This window comes from Schistosoma mansoni, chromosome 1 (assembly GCF_000237925.1).
Source record: "Schistosoma mansoni strain Puerto Rico chromosome 1, complete genome".
NCBI classification, from domain to species: Eukaryota; Metazoa; Platyhelminthes; class Trematoda; order Strigeidida; family Schistosomatidae; genus Schistosoma; species Schistosoma mansoni.
The window spans coordinates 64,947,738-64,971,266 of NC_031495.1; the positions used below are offsets into that span (position 1 = coordinate 64,947,738).

Sequence of the window (23,529 nt, forward strand, 5' to 3'; positions counted from 1 at the left end):
ACCGTTTCTTACTTCTTCGTCCTTCCTGACGATAAATATTGAGTGATCACCAGTTAGAAGTTAGCAGCCCAGTCAATCGACATCTGGATAATGTACATTCTTCTCGCTGCATATTGCCAGCAACCACGATATCTCTGATTAGGCCTTCTGTAACCTTTACAGCAAAAGGTCTTACACTTTTCAGAAACGCACCTGAATAGGTTGTGCGATTAATAGGCATAATGATGTATTAAAACAAACTAAATTAGATAACTTGTTGAAATATTTAGATGACAGGAACAGGTAGCCCAGATGCTTAAACAGGCCGCCTAATAGAATAAGTATACTAAATGATCTCGTTAAATAGTATTAATACTAATACTAATACTAATAATAAGTTTATTATTATTATTACATACTTGGATTATTAGTTATCAAGTTTCAGATTTGAGCCTCGTAACATTTCTTTTGATATAAGTAGTCAATTAGTATCATTACTAACCTTCATGCACAAACAATATAGCTCAAAGCTTCGATAAGTGATTTACATTTTCAGTAACTGATAAGTCTCGTTGATTGAACGCTATATTCGGATCCTAAGCTAGTTTCGTAACCCCCAAGTTAGAACTACGCAGCAACTTGAACACGAGAGAAAAGGCACAAAATATGCTAGAAGCACTTTACTCCAAAGGTTCATTTATGTACAGAAAATATAGGATTTTTCTAGTATTTTAAAAGTCCTTGGGTTTTACTGAAAATTCTAGAATACTACTAAACATAGTAGCAGTACAAATCTTCTCGACCATGTCAAGATGTAGATTGTACCGTTGTTCATATTGACTGAAATTTGTTCGGTCTTACTTGGCACATGTGCATCCTGTGCGAATTGTCTCGATATAATCATCGTTTCACAAGCTTATATACAATAAATGAACTGTGGCCAACAGTCAAATCAAGGAAAAGTATTTTGTTCTATTTGGGGACTCGTCAGCTCGATATACCTGCGTCCGAGTTTATGTTCGTTCCAGTATTCAAACCCAGCACCTTTCACTTCAAATGTCATCGCGTTATCTACTTAGCTACTAAGTTGAGATAGCCACTAACTTTTATAACGGGTATGAGTTTTGATTCAATTTAAAGTGATTTGAATTATCCCGTTGTTGATATTTTGACTCGAATTTGATCAGTCTTAGTTTGAAAAGGAAAGTACTGGGTTCAAATCTCGTAATGAACATCAACTCTGGGATGGAGGTGTATCCGCCTGATGAACCCCAAAATATGACGAAACGGTCCTCCTAGATTCTACTGATAGCCATAGTCCATCTATTTTGTATTTCCCACTTTTATTTCGAAATACTATCATTCTCTTTTCTGTGGCTCATTCTTTTTATGACCTGCTGTATCAAACTTTTTGTGTTTTACATCAATGATGAGATAATTGCAGAACCATATCACAGACAGACATCTCTTTTTACTTTGGTTGGTCTTAAGCACTTCCAATATAAGTTTGTCCAGTTTAATGAGTGGAAACTTTTCAATACTTGATTCTCAAGTAAAAAAACTCATAATGTAACAATGTATTTAGCATTTATTTACAAATAAATAATGGATATAGTCTTATATATGGTCAAATGTTGTTCAAAAGGAACCTGACAAACAAATAGAGGTATTTATCATACGCTTCATTTACTGTAATATGATTATTCACATTTGATGACTTATCGAATTCCCAATGCCAGCATGTTCAGTTGACTGCAGTAGAACTAAGGGTAAGAGGTAGTGCTTGAACTAGCACAAATCCAAATATCACTGACTTTCTACTAGTCTAAGGCAAATGAAGTTAAATGTCACTTGTTAGGGAAGATTTTCATAATGATAGAAAGGTTGCTGTTTTCTTCTCGGGTTCTATTTATTATTTATTTATTTAAACACATAAATATTGGTACAAGGAAGCACCAGATAAATATGCGCCTCACAAATCTCATTCGATTTGTGTGAGGGCTGTGATACTGCCCAGGTGCCCAGACTGAAGCAGGTGGTTTTCTTAGGGGGCCACACCCGGAACCTTTGACCTAAAGGTCTAGTCCACAAGGCAGTGGAGCATCGTAAAGAGATGCAGTCCCATGGTAGCCGGTGACCAACAGTTGGTTCATACGCCATTCGTTCCTTCAGGATCCTGGAGCCCATGTGCACCATTGGTTTGGAATCAGGGTTTTCCAACTCCCCTAGGTGGATCCTCCACATCCACCAACCCGGTTAAAGCGCCGGACATTCGCTTTTCGTCCTCTCACTTTTGTGAACAACACCCCTGCCACGAGAAGGCAGTGAGTAGGACTTCCCTGACAGAGGCTATATATTCGCGTGGCCATATGAGAGCATTTCGAGAGGGAGAGCAGACTCTCCCCACCTTCGGCCGTACCAGGGCATTTGGGGGCTCGGGTTCTATATCATATTGAGAATTACTAAACACATGTTCACAATCAAACGATTGATCAACTTCAGACTATGGTACAATTAAGTAGAACAAAATATCAGCACACGTCAATTGTTTATCGTTTATTGATTTCTTCAATGTTTAGATCATTATACTTTGTGGAGATACACATATGTATGTAATAATGAAATGAAAGTGCAGTCATAGTTTTAAGGTTATTGATTTTATTCAAATTGGAAGATTTCTATGAAGGAATAGTAGAACACAAGATCTAGAGGAAGATGAAGGATAAATATATATATGAGCGATTATGGACGACTTTAGGTCATGTTACTCAAAGTCTCCACCTACTGATTGCCTCTAACACACAGAACTTAACCAAGTAGTTGGTATATGTCAACATGGCTAAGACTCACAGACAATTCGTTCATAGATTGATGCTTAGTTTTAGTTTGGCCTTATCTAACTAGTCCTTAAACAAACAATCTGGATCGAACCCGAATAAGTAAATCATGTGCTTGGTAGTAGCTAATTTACATTCAGATGAGGGGATTTTAATTTAGTTCTTTTAGAATATACACGATAAGTAAGCAGTTCTAGAAATTAAGTAATGAAAGTCTAGTGTTTTATTTTTTCGGTTAGTAATTGCTGTAAGATGGTTAAATTTTACCAAAAAATTTTAACGACGTATTCATTAATCCAAATGACTTAATAACAAACACTTCAAAGTTCTTATTGACGGAAACTGGAAGATTTCTGCAAACTAGAAAATAACCTTTTTATAATCTATTCCATCAAGTCAGTCAGTAGTGAACAACGCAGCTAATACAATTTACTGTTGAATGTTATAGTGTACAATGATAGTGATAGTGAGGTTAGACACAGGGTATTAGGGAATGATGGTAAATCAGTTGATGAGGTGATGAATCTTCATCGACTGAGATGGTTGGGCCACGTGTTACGTATGCCTGAACACCGATTACCACGACGCGCTATGCTGACTAGTATTGGAGATGGTTGGAAGAGAGTTAGGGGCGGCCAAACCAAAACATGGCATCAGTGTTTGAAGTCACTAACTTCTAGTCTGAGCCATGTTGACAGATGCAGACTACCTGGTTGGGGTCCGCGTGACTATCGTAACCAATAGTTGGAGACTGTGTGTGACATGGCTCAGAATCGATCACAATGGCGCATGTGTATACACTCTTTATCTTCCCTTAAACCTTGAGATTAAAATTGCTTCATAACGTTCTTCCTTGCTATACTATATCCTTATATACAACCTATCTTTTATATACCACCACCACTAAATTAACTATTTCTATGAATCCGGTGTTCATCTTGTTGTGCTAACGAGGTATGGCAACTTGGACCGATGCATAAATGTGCCTGGTTCTACTTTGTAGCTAACTGACTGACAATAATAGTGAGAGTTTCAAATGTTACCTTCAACAATCACAATAAGTTTTACTTTAGACATGTGTTACAGACAATATTTTGAATAATTATCTAAGGAGGTGTAAATAAGAATAATTGGTAAATCTATCATACATCAAAATGATACAGTCATGTTAGGCATGAGCAAGATAACATCGGTAGCAATGAACAGTAGTCACGTAATACTCAATATTGACTGCAGCTACAAATCTAAAAGATTACGTGGTAACACAGTGGTCTGAAGATAAAAATCTACTCAGAAGGTTAAAATATCTCACATTCGATCTCTAAGACTAAATGGATCTTTTAGTGTTTCTTAACTTTTAATGGCTGTCCATAATGTAAACTATGATATTCGAGTATCTCCAAAGTCCACCTATTACTTACTTACTTACTTACGCCTGTTACCCCTCATCGAGGAGCATAGGCCGCTCACCAGCATTCTCCACCCAACTCTGTCCTGAGCTTTCCTTTCCAGTTCCTTCCAGTTAACATTCATCCTTTTCATATCTGCTTCTATTTCCCGGCGTAGTGTGTTCTTTGGCCTTCCTCTTTTCCGCTTCCCTTCACCATTCCAAGTTAGGGATTGAGTCGTGATGCACATTGGTGATTTCCTTAATGTATGTCCGATCCACTTCCAACGTCTTTTCCTAATTTATTCTTCAGCTGGAACCTGCTGGTTTGTCCTCTCCTATAAAACGCTGTTGCTGATAGTATCCGGCCAATGGATGTTGAGTATTTTGCGTAGACAACTGTTTATAAATACTTGTACCCTCCTGATGATGGTCGTAGTAGTTCTCCACGTTTCAGCTCCGTACAGTAGAACTGTATTGACGTTCGTATTAAAGATTCTGACCTTGAAATTGGTTGAGAGTTGTTTTGAGTTCCATATGTTCTTCAATTGTAGAAATGCTGCCCTTGCTTTGCCAATCCTCGCCTTTACATCTGCATCCGATCCTCCTTGTTTATCAACGATGCTCCCCAGGTACTTGAATGTTTCCACTTCTTCCAGAGTTTCGCCATCTAGTGTGATTGGGTTGGTGTTCTCTGTGTTGCATTTGAGAATCTTGCTTTTTCCTTTGTGAATGTGGGGGCCTACCGATGCAGAGACTGCTGCTACATTTGCTGTCTTCATCTGCATTTGTTCGTGTGTATGAGAGAAGAGGGCTAGGTCATCTGCGAAGTCCAAATCATCTAATTGATTCTGAGCTGTCCATTGTATTCCGTATTTCCCTTCAGATGTCGAATTCTTCATAATCCAGTCAATCACCAGAAGGAAGAGGAATGGGGAGAGTAGACAGCCTTGTCTGACTCCGGTCCTTACTGGAAATGCATCTGTCAGCTGTCCTCCATGCATGACTTTGCACTGTAGTCCATCGTATGAGTTTTGGATAATGTTGACAATCTTTTCAGGAACTCCATAGTGTCGTAGAAGTTTCCATAATGTTCTCCTGTCCACGCTGTCAAACGCCTTCTCATAGTCAATGAAGTTGACGTATAGTGATGAGTTCCACTCAACTGATTGTTCAACGATGATCCGTAGTGTCGCAATCTGGTCTGTGCACGACATATCCTTACGGAATCCAGCCTGATGATCCCTAAGTTCGGCGTCTACTGCGTCTTTCATCCGATTCAGCAGCACTCTGTTGAAAACTTTTCCTAGTACTGATAACAAACTGATGCCTCTGTAGTTTTCACATTTGCTCAGATCTCCTTTCTTTGGTATCTTGATGAGATATCCTTCTTTCCAGTCCATTGGTACTTGTTCCTCTTCCCAAATCTTCTTGAATAGAAGGTGAAGCATATTTGCAGTTATTTCAATGTCTGACTTCAATGCTTCTGCTGGTATATTGTCAGGTCCTGCCGCCTTCCCACTTTTGATTTGTCTGATGGCCATCTTGACTTCTTCGATCGTTGGTGGAGTGACATCTATTGGAAGGTCAGTGTGTGCTGCTTCGATGTTCGGTGGATTCAATGGGGCTGGTCTATTCAGCAGTTCCTCGAAGTATTCTGCCCATCTTTCCCTCTGTCCTTGAATCTCAGTGATTGTCTTTCCTTCTTTGTCCTTGACTGGTTTCTCTGGTTTGCTATATCTCCCTGATAGTTTCTTCGTTGTATCATATAGTTGTCTCATATTCCCTTCTCTTGCAGCTATTTCTGCCGTCGTTGCTAGTTCTCCCATGCATTTCTGCTTGTCGGCTTTAATGCTTTTCTTCACTTCCCTGTTTGCTTCTGCGTAGTCTGCTTGTGCTTTGACTTTCTCTGCTCGTGTTCGGCTGTTGTTAATTGCTAGTTTCTTGTTCTTCCTTTCTTGAATTTTGTCCAGGGTTCCCATAGAGATCCATTCCTTGTGATGATGCTTCTTAGGACCAAGAACCTCCTGACACGTTGAAGTTATTGTTGCCCCCAAATGCCCTGGTACGGCCGAAGGTGGGGAGAGTCTGCTCTCCCTCTCGAAATGCTCTCATATGGCCACGCGAATATATAGCCTCTGTCAGGGAAGTCCTACTCACTGCCTTCTCGTGGCAGGGGTGTTGTTCACAAAAGTGAGAGGACGAAAAGCGAATGTCCGGCGCTTTAACCGGGTTGGTGGATGTGGAGGATCCACCTAGGGGAGTTGGAAAACCCTGATTCCAAACCAATGGTGCACATGGGCTCCAGGATCCTGAAGGAACGAATGGCGTATGAACCAACTGTTGGTCACCGGCTACCATGGGACTGCATCTCTTTACGATGCTCCACTGCCTTGTGGACTAGACCTTTAGGTCAAAGGTTCCGGGTGTGGCCCCCTAAGAAAACCACCTGCTTCAGTCTGGGCACCTGGGCAGTATCACAGCCCTCACACAAATCGAATGAGATTTGTGAGGCGCATATTTATCTGGTGCTTCCTTGTACCAATATTTATGTGGTTAAATAAATAAATAAATAAATAAGTTCCAGTTGTCCTCTAAAGTAGTTTCTTGTTCTTTCAGTAGATCCTGTAGAGCCTGGAACCTGTTGTTGAGAGTTATCTTGAATTCATTGAGCTTGTCAATATCTCGAAGGAAGGCTGTATTGAACCTTTGTAGTGCTGTTTGTCCAGTTGTCCAGTGTTTCTTTAGCTTCAGTCTCATCTTGGCCACAACCAGGTGGTGATCTGAAGCTATGTCAGCTCCTCTCCGGGTTCTCACATCTTCCATTGATCTTCGGAATTTTTTGTTGATACAGATGTGATCTATCTGGTTCTCTGTAGTTTGGCCCGGTGATATCCATGTAGCTTTGTGTATGCGCTTGTGTGGGAATATTGTGGAGCCTATAACCAATTTTTTGAATGCACATAGGTTTGCAAGTCTCTCCCCATTTTCATTTCTCTCTCCTAGTCCATGTCGTCCAATTACATCTTCATATCCTGTGTCGTCCACTCCAACTTTAGCATTTAGATCTCCCATCAGGATGGTCAGGTCCTTTCGTGAGCACTTTGCTATAATTGATTGCAGCCTTTCATAGAACTGATCTTTATCATCGTCGTTGCTATCATTGGTGGGTGCATAACATTGGATAACGTTCATTGTGATCCCTTGCTTCTTTGTTTTGAATGAGGCTTTGATTATCCTGGGTCCATAAGATTCCCATCTCACAAGTGCATTTCGTGCTTCTTTGGACAGCACTAGAGCAACTCCCTGAGTGTGTGGAGCATTTTCCCCTTCGTGACCGGAGTACAGCAGCATCTCTAGCTTTTGTTGTCCAGTTTGTGTCCAATGGGTTTCGCTGATTCCGAGTACTGCCAAGTTGTATCTCCTCATTTCCATTGCTATTTGGCTGGTCTTTCCTGTCTCCCACATTGTCCGGACGTTCCATGTACCTATAAAGAGTGTTGCTCTGGTTGTTAGAAGGTGCATCGGTCTCGTGACTTCCGAAGAATTTCGGCTTTCATCATGGGACGTCATAATTATTCCTTCAACTCTCAGGGCAGAGTTTAAATGGTTTGAATTATTTTTTCTGGTTAGCGTTTTTTTAGCGAGTTAGCTTTTCTACGGGATGGGGTCGCTAACCCCATGCCCAACCCTCCTCCTTTGAGTGGGCTTGGGACCGGCAGTAACTCTAGAAGAGCTACAGGAGGAGTTTAAACAAATTTTTTTCATTGGATACTTACTCTTATAAAGTGCAAATTATTTTTGTATCTTTGAAAAAGAAGTGATTTTCAGTAGTTTGGAAGCCCACACTTGTTTGTTTCAAAAATAAAGTTATTAAAAAGATTCATTCAATGAATCATTTACTTTATTGATACTATGGACCATCAACGTTGATGATCTATGTTGAATGATTAGATGCCTACTCCAGTTAGACGAGAATGGTGTAACGAACAAGCTAACTTCGAAGTCACACCTCGCGGTCAGCATCTAACGTGGATTACCCCATTCGACGTATTAAAGTACTATGTCTGCTTTGAAGACTGTATAACATAAAGAGCGTGATTACGTAAATATATTAGTAAGAATGAATACAGAGATTGTAATGAGACCATCACCGCATGAGCCAGTCCATGGAGTATGATTAACTGATGCGCTGATGATGTCCTTGACTTTAACAGGGATCGATAACCTGTTCGATATTCAGTGACCCAACTGCCGGATGATTTGGCTAGGGCTACGTGACATTTCACTGCCTCTACCATACGGACTATCATAAGTATAAACATATCTTACATTTCGGGTTATGCTGGACAGATGAGCATTACAAGTTTCACGATTAAATCACTCAGTTCAGATAATTCAACAATATTTCAAGGCATTATTAGTCAATCAGGATCTATACTAATTAGGACCTATACTAATATCAATTTTTAAAAAAACGGAGTTAAAAACTGATACATATTGAAATATACTAAAAACTAGTTAAACTTTCAGCTAATTTTTGCAGGGTACCAGGTAAGGGGGTGAATTGGCTGATCAGATTGCATGTCTTCACCGGAAGAGATAGTAGAAATATATACTACGTATGTGTAAACACTGCCTACAAAGATGTTCCATGTTTCCCGGCGCTGGATTAGCCTGTGAGAGAACTAGAGGAGGCCAAACGAAGACGTGGGGTCAGTTCATGAAGTTAGTAACTATTGATTTGAGTCATTTTGGTAGTTTCCAGCTATGTAGTTGAGGTTCGAGCAATTATTGTGGTTAATAGTTGGGTACGCTGTCAGGTATAGCTCAAAATAGGTCACTGTGGAACAGATGCATTCACTTTTTAGATCCTGAGTTTTTAAATTACTCCATACCTTTTTAATCTTTGAATCTAATTTGTTGAATGATATTCGTCATGCCTGATCCTTCCTACTACCACTAATACTCTTGCTACTTCTATTAAACTGACATTGGATTTGATATTTTCATCTTATGACTGATTAAATTGAAATGAATGATTTTATAATTTAAAAAAAAAAATAAAGTTTACTTACGAGAAAGCAACCTCGACGCATAGCTCTTTCGCTTTAATTCTAAAACAATGTTCAACATTGATTTCTTCATCATCTTTCACTTCACATAACTGAATTGATAGAGAAAAAGAGGATAATTTTAAAGGTGAAACATATGCTATTCGTATAAAGTCGGATATAACGTGAAATGATAATTATGAAGTATTCAATCTCCTCAAGATAAAACTGAATGGCAAAGTACTCATGATGTGTGGGCGAAAAAGACAATGATTGGTTGTCTTGATGAGTCAGATATTAGATAGGATGACAGGTGTTATATGTGTTATATATTCCTCTATCCGGACTGTTATTGACTGACTGTTCCTTGTGTCGGATTTTGGTGTGGAAATATATTGACGTTATAGTCAGGCTAATCTCGTGTTTTTGATCTGAGTTGTGTTGAAGTCCTGTAGAATAGACACTGGGTGGGAATCCAGTGTAGATATTCGTCTAAGGTAAATTAACGTGTAAAAAGTGAAAGGACTGTTACAACAAGAAACCCCTAGCGTTATAAAAAGTATCCTACAGTTTATAATAACTCATTTTTATCAAAATAAGACAAAAGATCCAATAATTATTAAGAGTTACGGGATTATATATATTATATCATTCACTTCATTATTGACATTCACCGGATGAAAGTGTTAGTAAATGTTAAAAAAAGAAACTAGTTTACTGTTATGTTGGATTTAATGTCTTCTGTTCTCAAATATTGATAATATTTAATGAATTTTACTCAAGACTGGGTAGATAATGAAAAGACGTAAATAAATGTTACATAATAGATGGAGCATGAACGTTGACGAGTTCAGAGTTTATCATCTCAACATAGTTTCGATTCGATAGGTTATGAATCCAGATCGATTAAATATTCATATCACAAACTTATAGTCAACGAATGCACTCTAACACAAGTATGAAATAATAAATCTTTCAGTAAAATGGTTAACCTTAAATGCTAATAAGGAGATTTGATAGTGAACGTTGTACGTCACAATTGTTATGATTTATAGATAAGGGGAAATGGATTAAATTAAATAGTGTAATTGAAGAAAATGCATCGGATACATCAAGTTTACAATATATTTGCAAATCACGTTCTTGCTTTCATTAAATCTTGTTATGTTTTATAAGATACATCATCATAGTTTGGTCTGGAAGACCGGGTAATATCGGTATCCCTAAAACTGAAATTTTGACAGTAAACTACACTTGGTAAATTAGTTACACGAATTTCACCATTAAATTGGTGACATATTTGTTCTGAATGATAATTTTGACTAACAGGGAGGACTTTGGGAATGGTGTTTGTTCTGGATATAGTTTATAACACGGCTTAAAAGCTAAATATTACCAAAAAGTATAGGTTAGTTTACTAATTCAGTGCACGAACTATGTTACTGATTTAGATAGACTTAAGTGTATGAATCATGTCTGAATCTACAGATATTTAATTAGGAACGCTTATGAACATTAAAAAAGATTACCCTAAACCAAATTTATGACGTCTTTCGAAAAGATATACAGAAGCTCAAAATAGAGGACAACAATAATGCAAAAACATCAAAGTGCAATCAACCCCACTAAGTAGTTAAGATGTACACATAAATTGTAAGAAAACTTACTGTCATTCCAGCCAGACCTATCTCTGACTTAACTTGATAACGACCAACAGCATTAGGGGATTCAGTCATGACCAAATATTCGGAAAACTGAAAATAGGGAAATAACTTGAAATTTTCATGTTTTACTAAAGCAAAAAGACGAACTGTAAGCGATATGCTGGAAAAATACACCTAAATATAACCAAATTACGTTACACTTTGTGATATGAGTCATAATCCAAAGGGAAATAGTTTTTGTTATGAACATCTGAAAACTTCAGAAGTATTGTCAACCTGCTAAACATTTTAGTACGGAAATTCTACACTAAATCGTAAAAAGGTTTATTGACCGAAGTAGTCTTGATTTATTGTGCACCATATGACTTGTGATCTGGATCATGAGTAGTGTGCAAACAAATACATGGCTTCGTCGGGTTTTTACACTGTTGATGCATACTTATAAATGCTAAGGTAGTGTAAATATGCTGATATAATCATTGCTAAAGATGAAGAGTTCGTAACACTTCTGAATCACTTGTTGCCCTTGTCTATCTTTATACTGATGGACTGAATTACTAATTTGATGCAGTTGTGACCCTTTACTCAATGAATTGTTCAGTACAACTAATTAATATCCTACTAGAGTGTGGATGCTGGAGTTTCCTATTTGGCACAGAAAATATTTGACACAAATGTACTGCCTAAAACGAAGCGGAAATGAGAATAGAAAATAATCCCATAAAACGTAGCGCCTATACGAATCCCATCTATCAACGATGTTCAAGTTGATGAACGATGTTCCAGGGCATACTGAATACACAAAGGTTCATTTTATTCCAACGGTTACTACACACTAATGGGTTAATTTGGTGAACAAATAACTGATACTGTTGCGGAAAATAATTGAGCAATGAGGTGGACTATGAATGTATCAAACTAAGTACGAAAAAACAATGAAAGAGTTATAAACACTTATTTTCCGCGAATCTCAGACAATATATATAAATTAGTGATTTAACCATGTGACAGAAAGAATATCTTACAAGAAATAAATATCTATCCAAAAGTCGTCTATGTATTGAACGTCTAGGAAGTTTCTTTGCAGGCCCTTCTAGATGTAGTAACGGGATCTGAGTATACTTTACACGAAGACCATCCAGTTTACCAAGTGCTTCTCTAGCATTCGACATTTTCTCCTTGAAAAAAGGATAAACGGAACTTCAGTAAAATCGATTGAGATTAAACAAGTAACCAGTAAATTAAAATATGAAATAAACGCTGAAAAGTTAGACAGGTTGAAATAGTTAACATGCAGTGTGAAGTTTTATGCCCACTATATGTACTGAATTATTTACTACGTTAAGTAGATGCAATTACTTGAGAAATAACACTACTAAATACTTTAAGAAATTAAACCAAATCTAGAAATGACTTTCTACTGGTCCATGTTAACTATGACAATTATTTTAAGGTTGTGAAAACTAGTTTTATGGTTAATAGACGGGAAAGAAATTTAAAAATAATTGCAACTAATCATTTACATGGATATATTCGACCATAATCAATTATTCGCCTTTTATTTTGTCTACTTTGAATGTTTTCTGATTTTTATCTACTGTAGTTACATTCACGAATAATTAGCTTTTTAAAGTTGTTATGGTATATGCAAAAACATTTGTCATGGTACACTAACCTGTAAAATAATTTCCTGTTCCCGACGATCCAACAAATCCCTTGATGAATCCAAGCCTCTAATTACAGTAAAACGGGTTTATATTATTGATGAGCTCACTTGTGACATTTGTATATTCTGGGTCGCTCGGAAGCATGGTTCCTTTAAGCCCTAACTCAAATTATCAGAAATGTTCTTCAACAATTGAAGCTTACTATAAATGAGATCTTTGTATCGTGTTAATGCTGTGCTGACACCATAGAACATCCCAGGTACATTCTGAATACGTTGCTCCTGATATTGAGACTTTGCCTAGAATGTTATATAGAAGATGAAAAACGTAATGAACGAACAAGTTAGTTAATTATTATTTATGAATGTAAACCACCTGATGTTCGATGTGAAAATTGTATTTCAATAATCTGAGCGATTGAAACTTGAATGATTCCACTGTTTCGTACGGCGATTGCTGAGAGCATTCAAGTACAATTCTTGCATTTAATGTTTTCTATATAATTGCCGCTCAATTTTTCCCAAACTATTTGTTCGAATTTCGATGTATATTCATGTAAACTATGTGATATCAAATGTTTGTTAAGTTAATACAACATGCGATAACGCATGCAGTTTGCCTTACACTTTTAACTTGATGGCCACTATATTGACAAGTGGGTTAGTGGATAAGTTACTTAAATTTTAATCATGAAGTCGATGGCTGAAACAATAAACAGTCGAATACCACCGCTAGTTCCCACACAAAGTGTGGCACGAATTCGCGTACAAGAGCTTATGCTTACACATTGTCTCAAAAAGAATTGTGAATAACTTGCAAGTTGAAGTGAAAAATATGACCCAATTATGTAAACTGAAATTAGAAAGGATTCCTGGACAATAGTCCAGAATTTCGGGGTTAGATTTCCGAAATGGTGTCCAAAAGGGGTTTAAAACTCGGGATCAACTTAAGCATTTCAATAGTAAAACATAGTGAAAGATTGAAAAAAAGTGACTAACTATGAGACTGATTATCATGTTGATCACTTTTTTTTCTTGATCTAGAGGAGAAAAAGCAGCCAATATAATAATATTGATAACAGTGGAAAACTAAGCATAGAAGGCATATCATGCAACCATAACAAATAAGTTTTGGGTGATAACACAACACATTTTTCAATAGCCAAGCTTCGAAAATATTCACGACTGAGTGCTTGCAACACGTCTTTTCCGCACAATTTTAAAAGCCAATATATCAGCCAATGAAATAAGAATTCTATATCTTAAACACCGAAAGATTTAGTTCATTTGACTTACAACGATACCTTTACATATATTTTGAAGTTCTTCATTCGTGGAGTACATTTCCGAGAAAGCCTTGAAATTCACTGCATAGCGACATAAGAAGCTCTTGTATATATTCAAGATTTGCATCTCCTTGTCACTGGTGAAAGCTGAGGGCAATTCTACGTCTTCAGCCTCACGAGAATCGAAACTTTCAGTTAAATGTTCATGGAGTTTAAACAACGATGGTATATCCTTGAACATTCCATTAATTACGCTGTTACATCTTAATGACGGAACATTTTGTACCTCATCATTGACATCCTGTAATCTTCGAATGAGTAAACCATACAGTTAGCTAACCTTCAAAATTCTGATGATCTCTAGAAGTCTTTTACCATATTGGAGCATTTCATCAAATACGGACCTGGCTATCTTCCTCTTTTTCTCTATTGAGTCTAAGTCCTTTTGTGCAACAGATAACAGTCCTTTATTGGATGTGCTTAACTTTTCTTTGAGTGTTTCATTTAGAAGATTTTTGATTTTATTGCGCTGGAAATCTAGTGCGTCAAGCAATATTGAACTCTTTGTAACAGATTCCCCAAAGACATTCCTACGTCCACAAGCTCTAGATTCTGGTGTTTTATTTACAAGATCACACAAATAATCTGGATGTAGGATATCTAACTTGATTGACGCATGCACACAACCGCCCGACATCAAAAAAATTGGCAGTCAAAAACCCACGGTCTAAGGTCATAGCAACTTTTGAAGGACTTAAAGAATATAAAAGTTAAACCTTGTCGTACAAAAACAATCCACCACTTACTCTTTTAACCTAAATTCAATTCAAAGGTTATAGGTCTTTCGTCAATCAAATAAGTAAAAATAACACAAAATAATATCAGTCCTCAAAAGTAAGGATATTAAGTCCTAAACGTGTGTTGCTCCTCACGATCTGTATAACTGTAAATAGCGAATCTCGTTTTAAGTGTATCAACAGAAGGCAATGATACTGCGTATTTTTTCGAAGAATTCCAGAGGTTTCCAAACCTATATGACTATAAAACCTGCAAATGCAGATGACTCTTATCTCGGTTTTCGAAAATTCTTTGAATCTCCTCTAGGATTATCAGTTCCACGTTTTAAAAAAAGTAAGACATATGAAAACCGAATTCTTCATTCAGTACACAATAGATCAACATACTACTGTGAGAAAAAGGAGAGAGGTCGAGGTGTTTCAATTTATCTCCATAAAACGTGTAGGAAAGTCAATTCATCATTTTGCCTCTCACCTTCCGGCCATTTCAAGCAAATCCATCTCATATTTGAAGTAGCGTTTCGCTGTCCGAACCTCATATTCTATATGCGGTCCCTTGTATGTCAGTATAATGTGTTGGACATTTTCTCACTCAGGTCACGAAGTGATTTACAAACGGCCTCGGAAGCCTTTGACAGAGTCAGCTTTACAGCCACCCGTAGCTCCGACGACATAACTAATTATGAATCTCAACTCTAAAATCAGTAGCTTTAGGTGAAGCTTTTCCATTTGTTGTGAAGTTATGTGAGCATTGCAGATGACTGATTTCGATTTCTACAGTTTTGCTAAAACATTTTAATCTAATGACCACTGGTTTGTTCACTTAGTCGAATCATTAAGATTTTTCTGTACTCTTAACTTGTCACTCACACTTTGTGTAGCTCTCCACATGTTAGGGTTATCAGCATTAGCAGACTGTTGACACAAAGTAGAAAAATCTCCGCCTTTTAATACAAGACCACAGTCAGAGACCATATTGAAGACTTATGTCAGGCCTACGAAGATTACATTCACTATAATATTTCTATATCTTGCTCCAATCTACCCTTCCCTTGCAATGTGGAGATTATTTATAAACCAAAGACCCACTCCTTATCCATGTTATTAGCTCGCCTAAAGATCATTCGTTTCTGTAAGATGTAAAGTAGCCGTCAAATAGCCTTCATGTGTTTGATCACAATCCTAGTTAAGCTAATATAATAATGATTACCGACCAGGTGTTGACCGTCAACCTTTTGACCGAAACAATTATTGTGCTCTTCCAGCTAGCTGGCAGTTTTGACTGCTTCAGCGTTATATCTAACAGTACTGATAAGGGTTTGACAATTATATCCACCAGAGCTCCTGTTAAGCTATGATAGATATTGTCAAGATTCAAAAGGAAACCAGCTGAATTAAATGTACCTTTAAGTATAAAACATGGGATTAACTGACTAGATGATTGCTGCTCCACGCTTCTCCATAGCTTAGGTGTTTGCTCGTCACAGATTTGAGTCAAGGGTACGTCTGACCGTGTCACGGACTTCAAGCACGAATTATAAAACTGCATGATAATCCCTAGTTGGTTGTATGAGACTATCTAAATGGGCTGTCTACGACTCGATACATAGGTACCAAATCAACGAAAACAGATTTTCGAAGATGCGATCGATTTGAAAATCTGTTTGAACATTGTTAATGATTTTCAGTTAACTGATTATGTTGAGAATCGTGGTGCGAAAACACTCGTTACCTTGGTGCATGACATTTATACGTTTGTAACTATGACAATGAGAACAGTTAATAAGTGTTGAATTATTGTTTAATCTAAAGTGTTTCATCTAAAAACAACACACTTTACGATTTCAGGATCTAGCTGAAACTGTAGGTATTCCTGGCTGAACAAACGTTGGTACCTATTTAACCGTTTTGGTCCCTATAGAAAACCGTCGTTGTTATCCGTTACTACTTTGTTAGGTAAGCGGTCTAATAACATGTATGGTGGTTCGTTATCTAGATAGACCGGATTTAGACTATCAATACCATGTCAACCTATCCCTGTTTCTGTACAACGAACTATTTAGGTTCTCGTGCCTGTATCTACCCCTTGTTCCGCAGATACAATTTCAAGTGGACGGCGAAGTAGTGCTTTTACTTTGTCACGCCTTACCCAGGCGTGAGTACGTGTGCTTAAGTCCTTGGGTACATATGCCGCTCGCGACTGTTCATGAGGACTAATCGCTTTAAATTTGGACATTTGGTTTTGTAGTTGATCCACGTAACTTTTTAATTCAAGCTCCTTTCTTTTAGTACGAGGATTGATAAACTCACCTGATAGTTTTAGAGCCGTTGCAAAGATTAGTTCCGCTGCTGAAAACTGTGAATTAAATTTGTCAGTTGTTGTTCCGAACATAACTAATGGCAGGAACTCTGTCTACAGATTGGGGTTTGGGTGTGATATTAGGACAGCCTTAAACTGTCGACGGAAACGTTCCACCATTCAATTGGCCCGAGGATGACATGCAATGCGACGTATTCTGTTGGGACCTAGAAGTTTAGATAAGTTGTTGAATAGCTCATATTCAAATTGGACCCCTTTACCGGTCGTCATTGTAATAAATGTGCCAAAAATGGTAACCCAGTTTCGTACGGAAGCTTCGGTTACTGTTTCAGCTGAGATGTTGGTTATCAGCATTGCTATTGGAAACCTCGTGAGCCAATCTGTGCGTGTAGATAGATAATCAAAACCACTGGAACGCGGTAGAAGACCTACCAAACTTATATGAACATGGGCAAAACGTGTCTCTGACTGTGAGAAAACAGATAGATGAATTTGCATGACGGGTAATTTTTGACTGTAAACACTCCGAGAACTCTCTAATTCACTTGTGAATATCTTTTTGTAAATTTGATCATATATATCAGGCATTAATTCGTTTGCTAGTAGCTTCCGCGACAGGATGATACACAGTATGAAAGTAATTAAATATAGACTTGAGCAAATTTTCGGGGACGGCGGGTGAAGGCGTCACCTGGTCTTGTCGCAGTTAATCGAACCACCTTCAATAGGTGATAGTATCTATCTTAGTTTGAGAATAGAGTTATTTGCTGTAAGTTTTGCAATTACTGGTCCTCTCGTAACAACTTAAGTTCACTGGGCGAAAGTGGGTCAAAAGTATCAGATTAATGTCAAAACAATACGGAGTATTTATTTATTTCCTTATTTTACGTAAACACTATATCTTCTATCATCTTAATTTGAATTATGAGAGCTTCCTGTGTTTGAAATTATAACCTTGAGCTCCAACTGTTCCGTTCGACGATCTGAAGACCTATTCAGTCACTAGTCTACTCACTTCTATTCATAAGTCTAGGGTTATCTTCCGACGAGCAACTCTTACTAGTTGCCTCATTATGCCTTAAAGTTCAGGGTCCATTATTACTATTATATACCTTGAGTTTCTTCAGAAATGCAATTGTACACAAGCTGCAATGTTGTCTACACAATAGTCGCTATATGTAAGCACGTCCCGTAGTACATAGGAGAACAGTGAGTTGACTTTGAAGAGAAAAGGAAGAACAAAAAGTGAAAGGTGCGTATATTTTAATATTTATGTTTGTTAAATATTAATGATAGACTACAATTTATGTCTTTCAGAATGAATGAAAAACGAATCATTAATATATCAAGATTTGATGACAGAATGAGAGTTTATGCAGTAAAAGAGTAGAATGATGTGATGAAATTATCATTTAACTGCAAAGAATAATCATCAACCACCAAGCCGTGACCAGTGAAGCTCACTCGTTTCAGTTGTAAGGCAGTTACTCACTGAAGACAATAGTTGGCAGTAGGGCGACATTGTGAATTGGTTGAGGCTAGACATTAACAGTGTTGGATGTCGACTCAATGGTCTAAGTGTTAAGCATCTGCGCGCTGGAGACAGAGGATCCTGGGTTGGAACCGCGAGTGCCGGGTTGTGGATGCGCATTGTAGTTGGATTCCATACTAGAACGAAACGGCCATCCAGTGCTTTCAGGTTTCCCATGTTGGTCTAGCTTTAATGGGCTCTTGAACTTAACTAACAAAGAACCGATTTGTTTGGGTCATATACATATGGTGATGATAAAGTGAATCTTAAAAGTCAATTAATTTAATTTTAATACATATATTGTGATTTCACTTACGAACCGTAGATGGATAAAAATAAACTTCATATAGGAAGAATAGATAACGAAAAAGTATTTAATGTGTCAGGGGCTCTGTCGTGATAATAATCAGTATGAACATAAGCACACTTTGAATATTTAGATGGAAAAAAGTCAACAACAAAACTGAATTTCAAAGGTTCCATTTCGTCTTACAGACTTGTTGCATCATATTTATTTCTAGCAGCGATAATGTATCCGCCGCCTGATTGGCCTGACCTTTGACATGTATATCACTTGCGAAATACGACATAAAGCCAAGGTGTCGGATCTCCTGAAGAAAAGATTTATCGGATTTAGCTTTCAATGCTTTTGTTAGTGGTTGATAGGCCGCGTTAACTATGATTTCTCTTACTTCCAACAAGTATCGGCAACACTTAAATGTTACGTAGACTGCGCGGAGTACTCATTCGAAGGTAAAATATCTCGTCTCTGCTGAAGCGAGTTTATTTGAGAAAAACATGACCGGTTTCCGGGCGTTCTCAACCGATTAGTTTATAAAACTGCCGATTGTTTTGTCCGGAGGGATATAAGGTCGAAGCTCCTAAAAGCCCCAATTTCGCATGTATCTATTCTCAACTATCGGCTGTATTTTGCAACGCTACCTCCATAAAGTGCGTCACGTGTGATATTGACAACATGTTTCTTACGAAATTCATTTACATTCATACCTTATAAAATATCAACCCAGCTGAGTAATTTTCTACAGTGAAAATTGCAACGTCTGTAACAGTTTGATCTTGCCTGTAAACCGGCATGCCTTATGTAACAAACTGTTATTTCAGAATAAATCATTATTATTATTAAAGCGTCTACCGTCAAAGCGGGTGAGAAATCTGAGTTCTGGTAAGCCAATGTTGTTGCTTGAGCTAGTTTATTCCTAAGGTGATTAACACCGTCAATAGCCTCGGAACTCAATCCAAAATCTTTCGGTTTTTCCTTGAGAGAATCCATCAATGGTTGAATAAACTGTGCACAACCAGGTAAGAATCGAAGAAAGGGGCTTACTGAAACCAGAAAACTTCCAAGTTTTGTCAGCAACCTTGGCATGGGGGTAGTTCTTGACAGTGTTAATCTCTTCTTTGATTTACGTAATCCCTCCTAGGCTAATTTTAGGTCCTAGAAAGTCCAAAGTTTGAATACCAAAAACATATGTGTCAACTAGAAATTCTTATCTCTCTAAAAAGTCCACTCCCAGTATTTCCACATCTAAATCAGCCACAGTGGAAACCTAAGGGAATTGCCTCTTGAACCCCAAATATAGCGTCAACCTGATCTCTCGAAACACTGCGATTTTAGTTTTGTTGGCAGTTTCAGGTGTAACTGAGGACGTTTTTAGACCCAGCTCAGTTTTGCTTCAAGGAATGATAAACTTGTCCACTCGCAACACCTGCTGAGTTAAAGAAATGTCTGAGTCTTGAGCACCCAAAGATAACTGGACGTGACATTGAAAACCTCGTATCCATCTTTCCTTTAAAGCTGCTTTGACCATGGCGTTGTCACCCTGTGAAACTTGAAGTCAACGTTAAAGCTGTGATGGTGACCGTAACGGGAAGAAAACTCTGAAAATTTCTGCGCAACATTTCATTAGACAGTTTTGTCACTTATTTGTTTCTTCTCCTTGTGTTGTATTTTAACCTCCTATCAATCCCTTTTAACCGCACTTTATGTTTTTGAGTCTTCCGTGCTTGAGCTTTTACTATATGTCCATGGCTAAAGACTTTTCTTTGATAACTTAATCTTGCCGTTGCACGTTGTCGGAATATTGGCAATAAGGTCGTGTTTGGCTAAACTCTACGTCACAGCATGGTTCATTGTGTGACTGTTACCTTTGACCATCCTCTTGGAAAGGTTGCCGGAGTCCCTGCACATAGACATCTGATCTCATCTTGTTGTATTTTTATTGGTTCTCAGGTATAATATAACACATATATTTCTGCCAGGTTAGGTACACGCCATTTTTGCAGACATGTTCTATATGTCACAACATCGGCATGCCTACAGTATGTTTCCCGAAGTAGAGTTGTTGAATAAATAAAATCAGTAAAAAATAAAAGACGGTAGATTCATGCAGATGTCCCGAAGCGTTAATGATTAGGTTTATGTTTCAGTATTGCGCTGAGTACTGCTCTTGAAATGTTTTTCGAAAGTGGCATTGCGTTCACGTTGCACACCAGACTCTAGCTCGGCATAACGGTGTTATAATGTTGGTCGTGTCAAGTATTTGTGCAATAAAGCTTTTGAAGTTTATAGGCCTGTGGCCTATGTTATTCTTTTTCTAGTATGCTTCTGTAAGTGTCCAGTCTTTCCTTGAATGGGTCAATTGAAGGTGCAGACACCACTGCTTCGGGTAACAGGTTCCAAGAATTGATGACTCGGTGTGAAGACCTATATGTCACGGGTATTTTATTCGTTCTTGGCTTTTCTATTCGCCTGCTATGTCCTCTGAGATGTCCCACTCTAGCGGGGAAAAAAGAGAGAATATATTGGGTGCAAAACTATTTCTTAGTATTCTACATATCAAAATCAGATCACCTCTTAATCTGCGATAGGGCAGAGTATAGAGGTTCAGATTTTCAAGCCACTCTTTGTATGGCAAACCCTGTAGCTCTGGAATTACACGGGTAGGTACCCTCTGTACCCTTTTCAGGATATCAGAGTCCCTTTTTAGACAGGGGTTTGCACCCTAAACGCAGTTCTCAAGCTTAGTTCTCACTAAGGTTGTGAATACTGTAGTGAACATGGTAGTATCCAACTTAGTGAATGTCCATCTTAAAGCTCATAGGGTTTTAAACCCCTTAGCTGCAACTTCCCAGCAATAGGCTGTGGTCTTAGGATCATGACTCACTGTCACCCCAAGATCCTTGTGAGAATAGACCACGGGTATAGGCACTTCTTCTATATTGTACCTATTAACCTCTGTATCCCGAAAGTGCATGTAGACACACTTTGCCGCGTTGATGGGCATCAGCCACTCTTTAGACCAGTCAATCACGATATTTAAGTCTGTCTGAAGTGCGCATGCATCTGTGTCTTCCGTTATTTCTCGCCAGATTTTTGCACCGTCAGTGTATAATAACATTGAGGACTCTACTATACTTAGGAGATCATTTACATACAGTATAAAAAGTAAGGGACCCAGGACAGAACCTTGGGGTACTCCACTCAGTACTGGTCTCCAGGTGGAACAGTTGGAATTTATTCCTACCTCCTGTCTACTACCTACCAGGAAGTCCTTAAGCCATTTTAAAAGAGGTCCGGCAATACCAAGACTTTCTAGCTTCAAGTGTAGTCCATTTATTGGCACCTTGTCGAATGCTTTGCTGTAGTCTGTGTAGGCCACATCCACTGAGTTTCCGTTGTCTAGAGCCTTTGACCAACGCTCAACTGCTACAAGGAGGTCTGTTGTGCAAGATAAACCTTTTCTGAAACTACGTTGTTCGCTGTTTAACAAGTTGTCGGTTTCCACAAATGTCATTATGGTCTTTTTGACTATATTTCCCAGTATTTTAACCAGGACATTAGTGAGGCTGACAGGTCTGTAGTTTGATGGAAGTTGTCTTGTTCCTGTTTTATGTGTGTGAGTGATGACTGCATCCTTCCAGTTCGTGGGTAACACACCTTGGTCAAGTGTAATATTGAATATCACAGTCAGTGGGGATGCGATATGACATGCGTTACGTCTAAAAATTTTGGGGTGTGGTTCATCTGGCCCTGTTGTAGGTTCTATATATGAGGTGCTAGGGGCCTTAAGTACATCGTATTGATCGAAGTCCACGGTGAGTAGGTGGTTTGTTGACTCGATATTTGGGTCTGGTTCTTTGCCTAGAAGAGATTCCTTAGTAAAAACTGACCCAAAATAGGTATCCAGCGCATCTACCTTTTTCTGATGTTCCTCAATCATTTCAGATTCACTCTCTTCTTTAATTAGGTTGGAAATCCAATAATGAATCCTCGTTCTGTAGTTTATGTAGGAGGATATTCTCTTAGGCTGCTTGAGTGCAGATTGTGCCAAATGCATTTCATATTTTTTCTGACTTTCCCAAATTTTAATTATACACTTGTTTCCTACAGATCTGCAGCGTTCCATTGTACCTGATGTGCCAAGGCTGATAGCAACATCTCAACATTTCTTCTTTTGTCTTGGTAAACGTCGAATATCACGGCCTACCCGGGGATAGCCGTGTTTCTTCTTCTTTGCGACCGTCCGAGGTATCTGTGGTTGAGTTACCCTATTATATAACTGCCTGAAATGAGTTCATACCTCTCGTACTAATGCCCTTGAGTTAATTTATCAATTTGCAGCGGATGCTGCGGAGTTGATTGCCCCCATATCTGCCTTCAATATATTAGGGCCGGCGCAAGTGTTTGACATACAATGTCATTCATGAATTTGAATAATATGACTGCATTGTCACTTATCCCTAAATATGGGAGGAAAGTCATTTGACTAACGTCATCACCGTGTGTGAAGACTAAATCCAAAAGAGAAGAGGAGTTTCCTAAATCATATCTTGTGGGATTTCTAATGTGTTGGAATGAAGCTAATGCAATCGAGGTTTCTAACGGTTTGCTATCTCGACTGACTAGTTGGTCGATACTGATGCATAGATTGAAGGCGAATGGAATAAGTTGAAGGGTACATTCGAGTCTTTAACATCACCGTTTATC

At 38.1% G+C, this 23,529-nt stretch overlaps 1 protein-coding gene across 1 annotated transcript in view; it reads right to left on the reverse strand.

Annotated features, from left to right (window-relative positions):
• The window catches only part of Smp_000870 (hypothetical protein), a gene marked incomplete at its 5' end in the record, with an annotated part of 42,237 nt that extends 27,667 nt beyond the window's left edge, over positions 1-14,570 (reverse strand). Inside the window, 5 exons of the mRNA XM_018795212.1 lie at positions 9,282-9,370; positions 10,925-11,011; positions 11,947-12,099; positions 13,884-14,174; positions 14,214-14,570. Coding sequence (XP_018649547.1) covers positions 9,282-9,370; positions 10,925-11,011; positions 11,947-12,099; positions 13,884-14,174; positions 14,214-14,570 — 977 coding nt within the window. The remainder of the gene's footprint in view (positions 1-9,281; positions 9,371-10,924; positions 11,012-11,946; positions 12,100-13,883; positions 14,175-14,213) is intronic.
• Between the last annotated feature and the right edge of the window lie 8,959 nt (positions 14,571-23,529).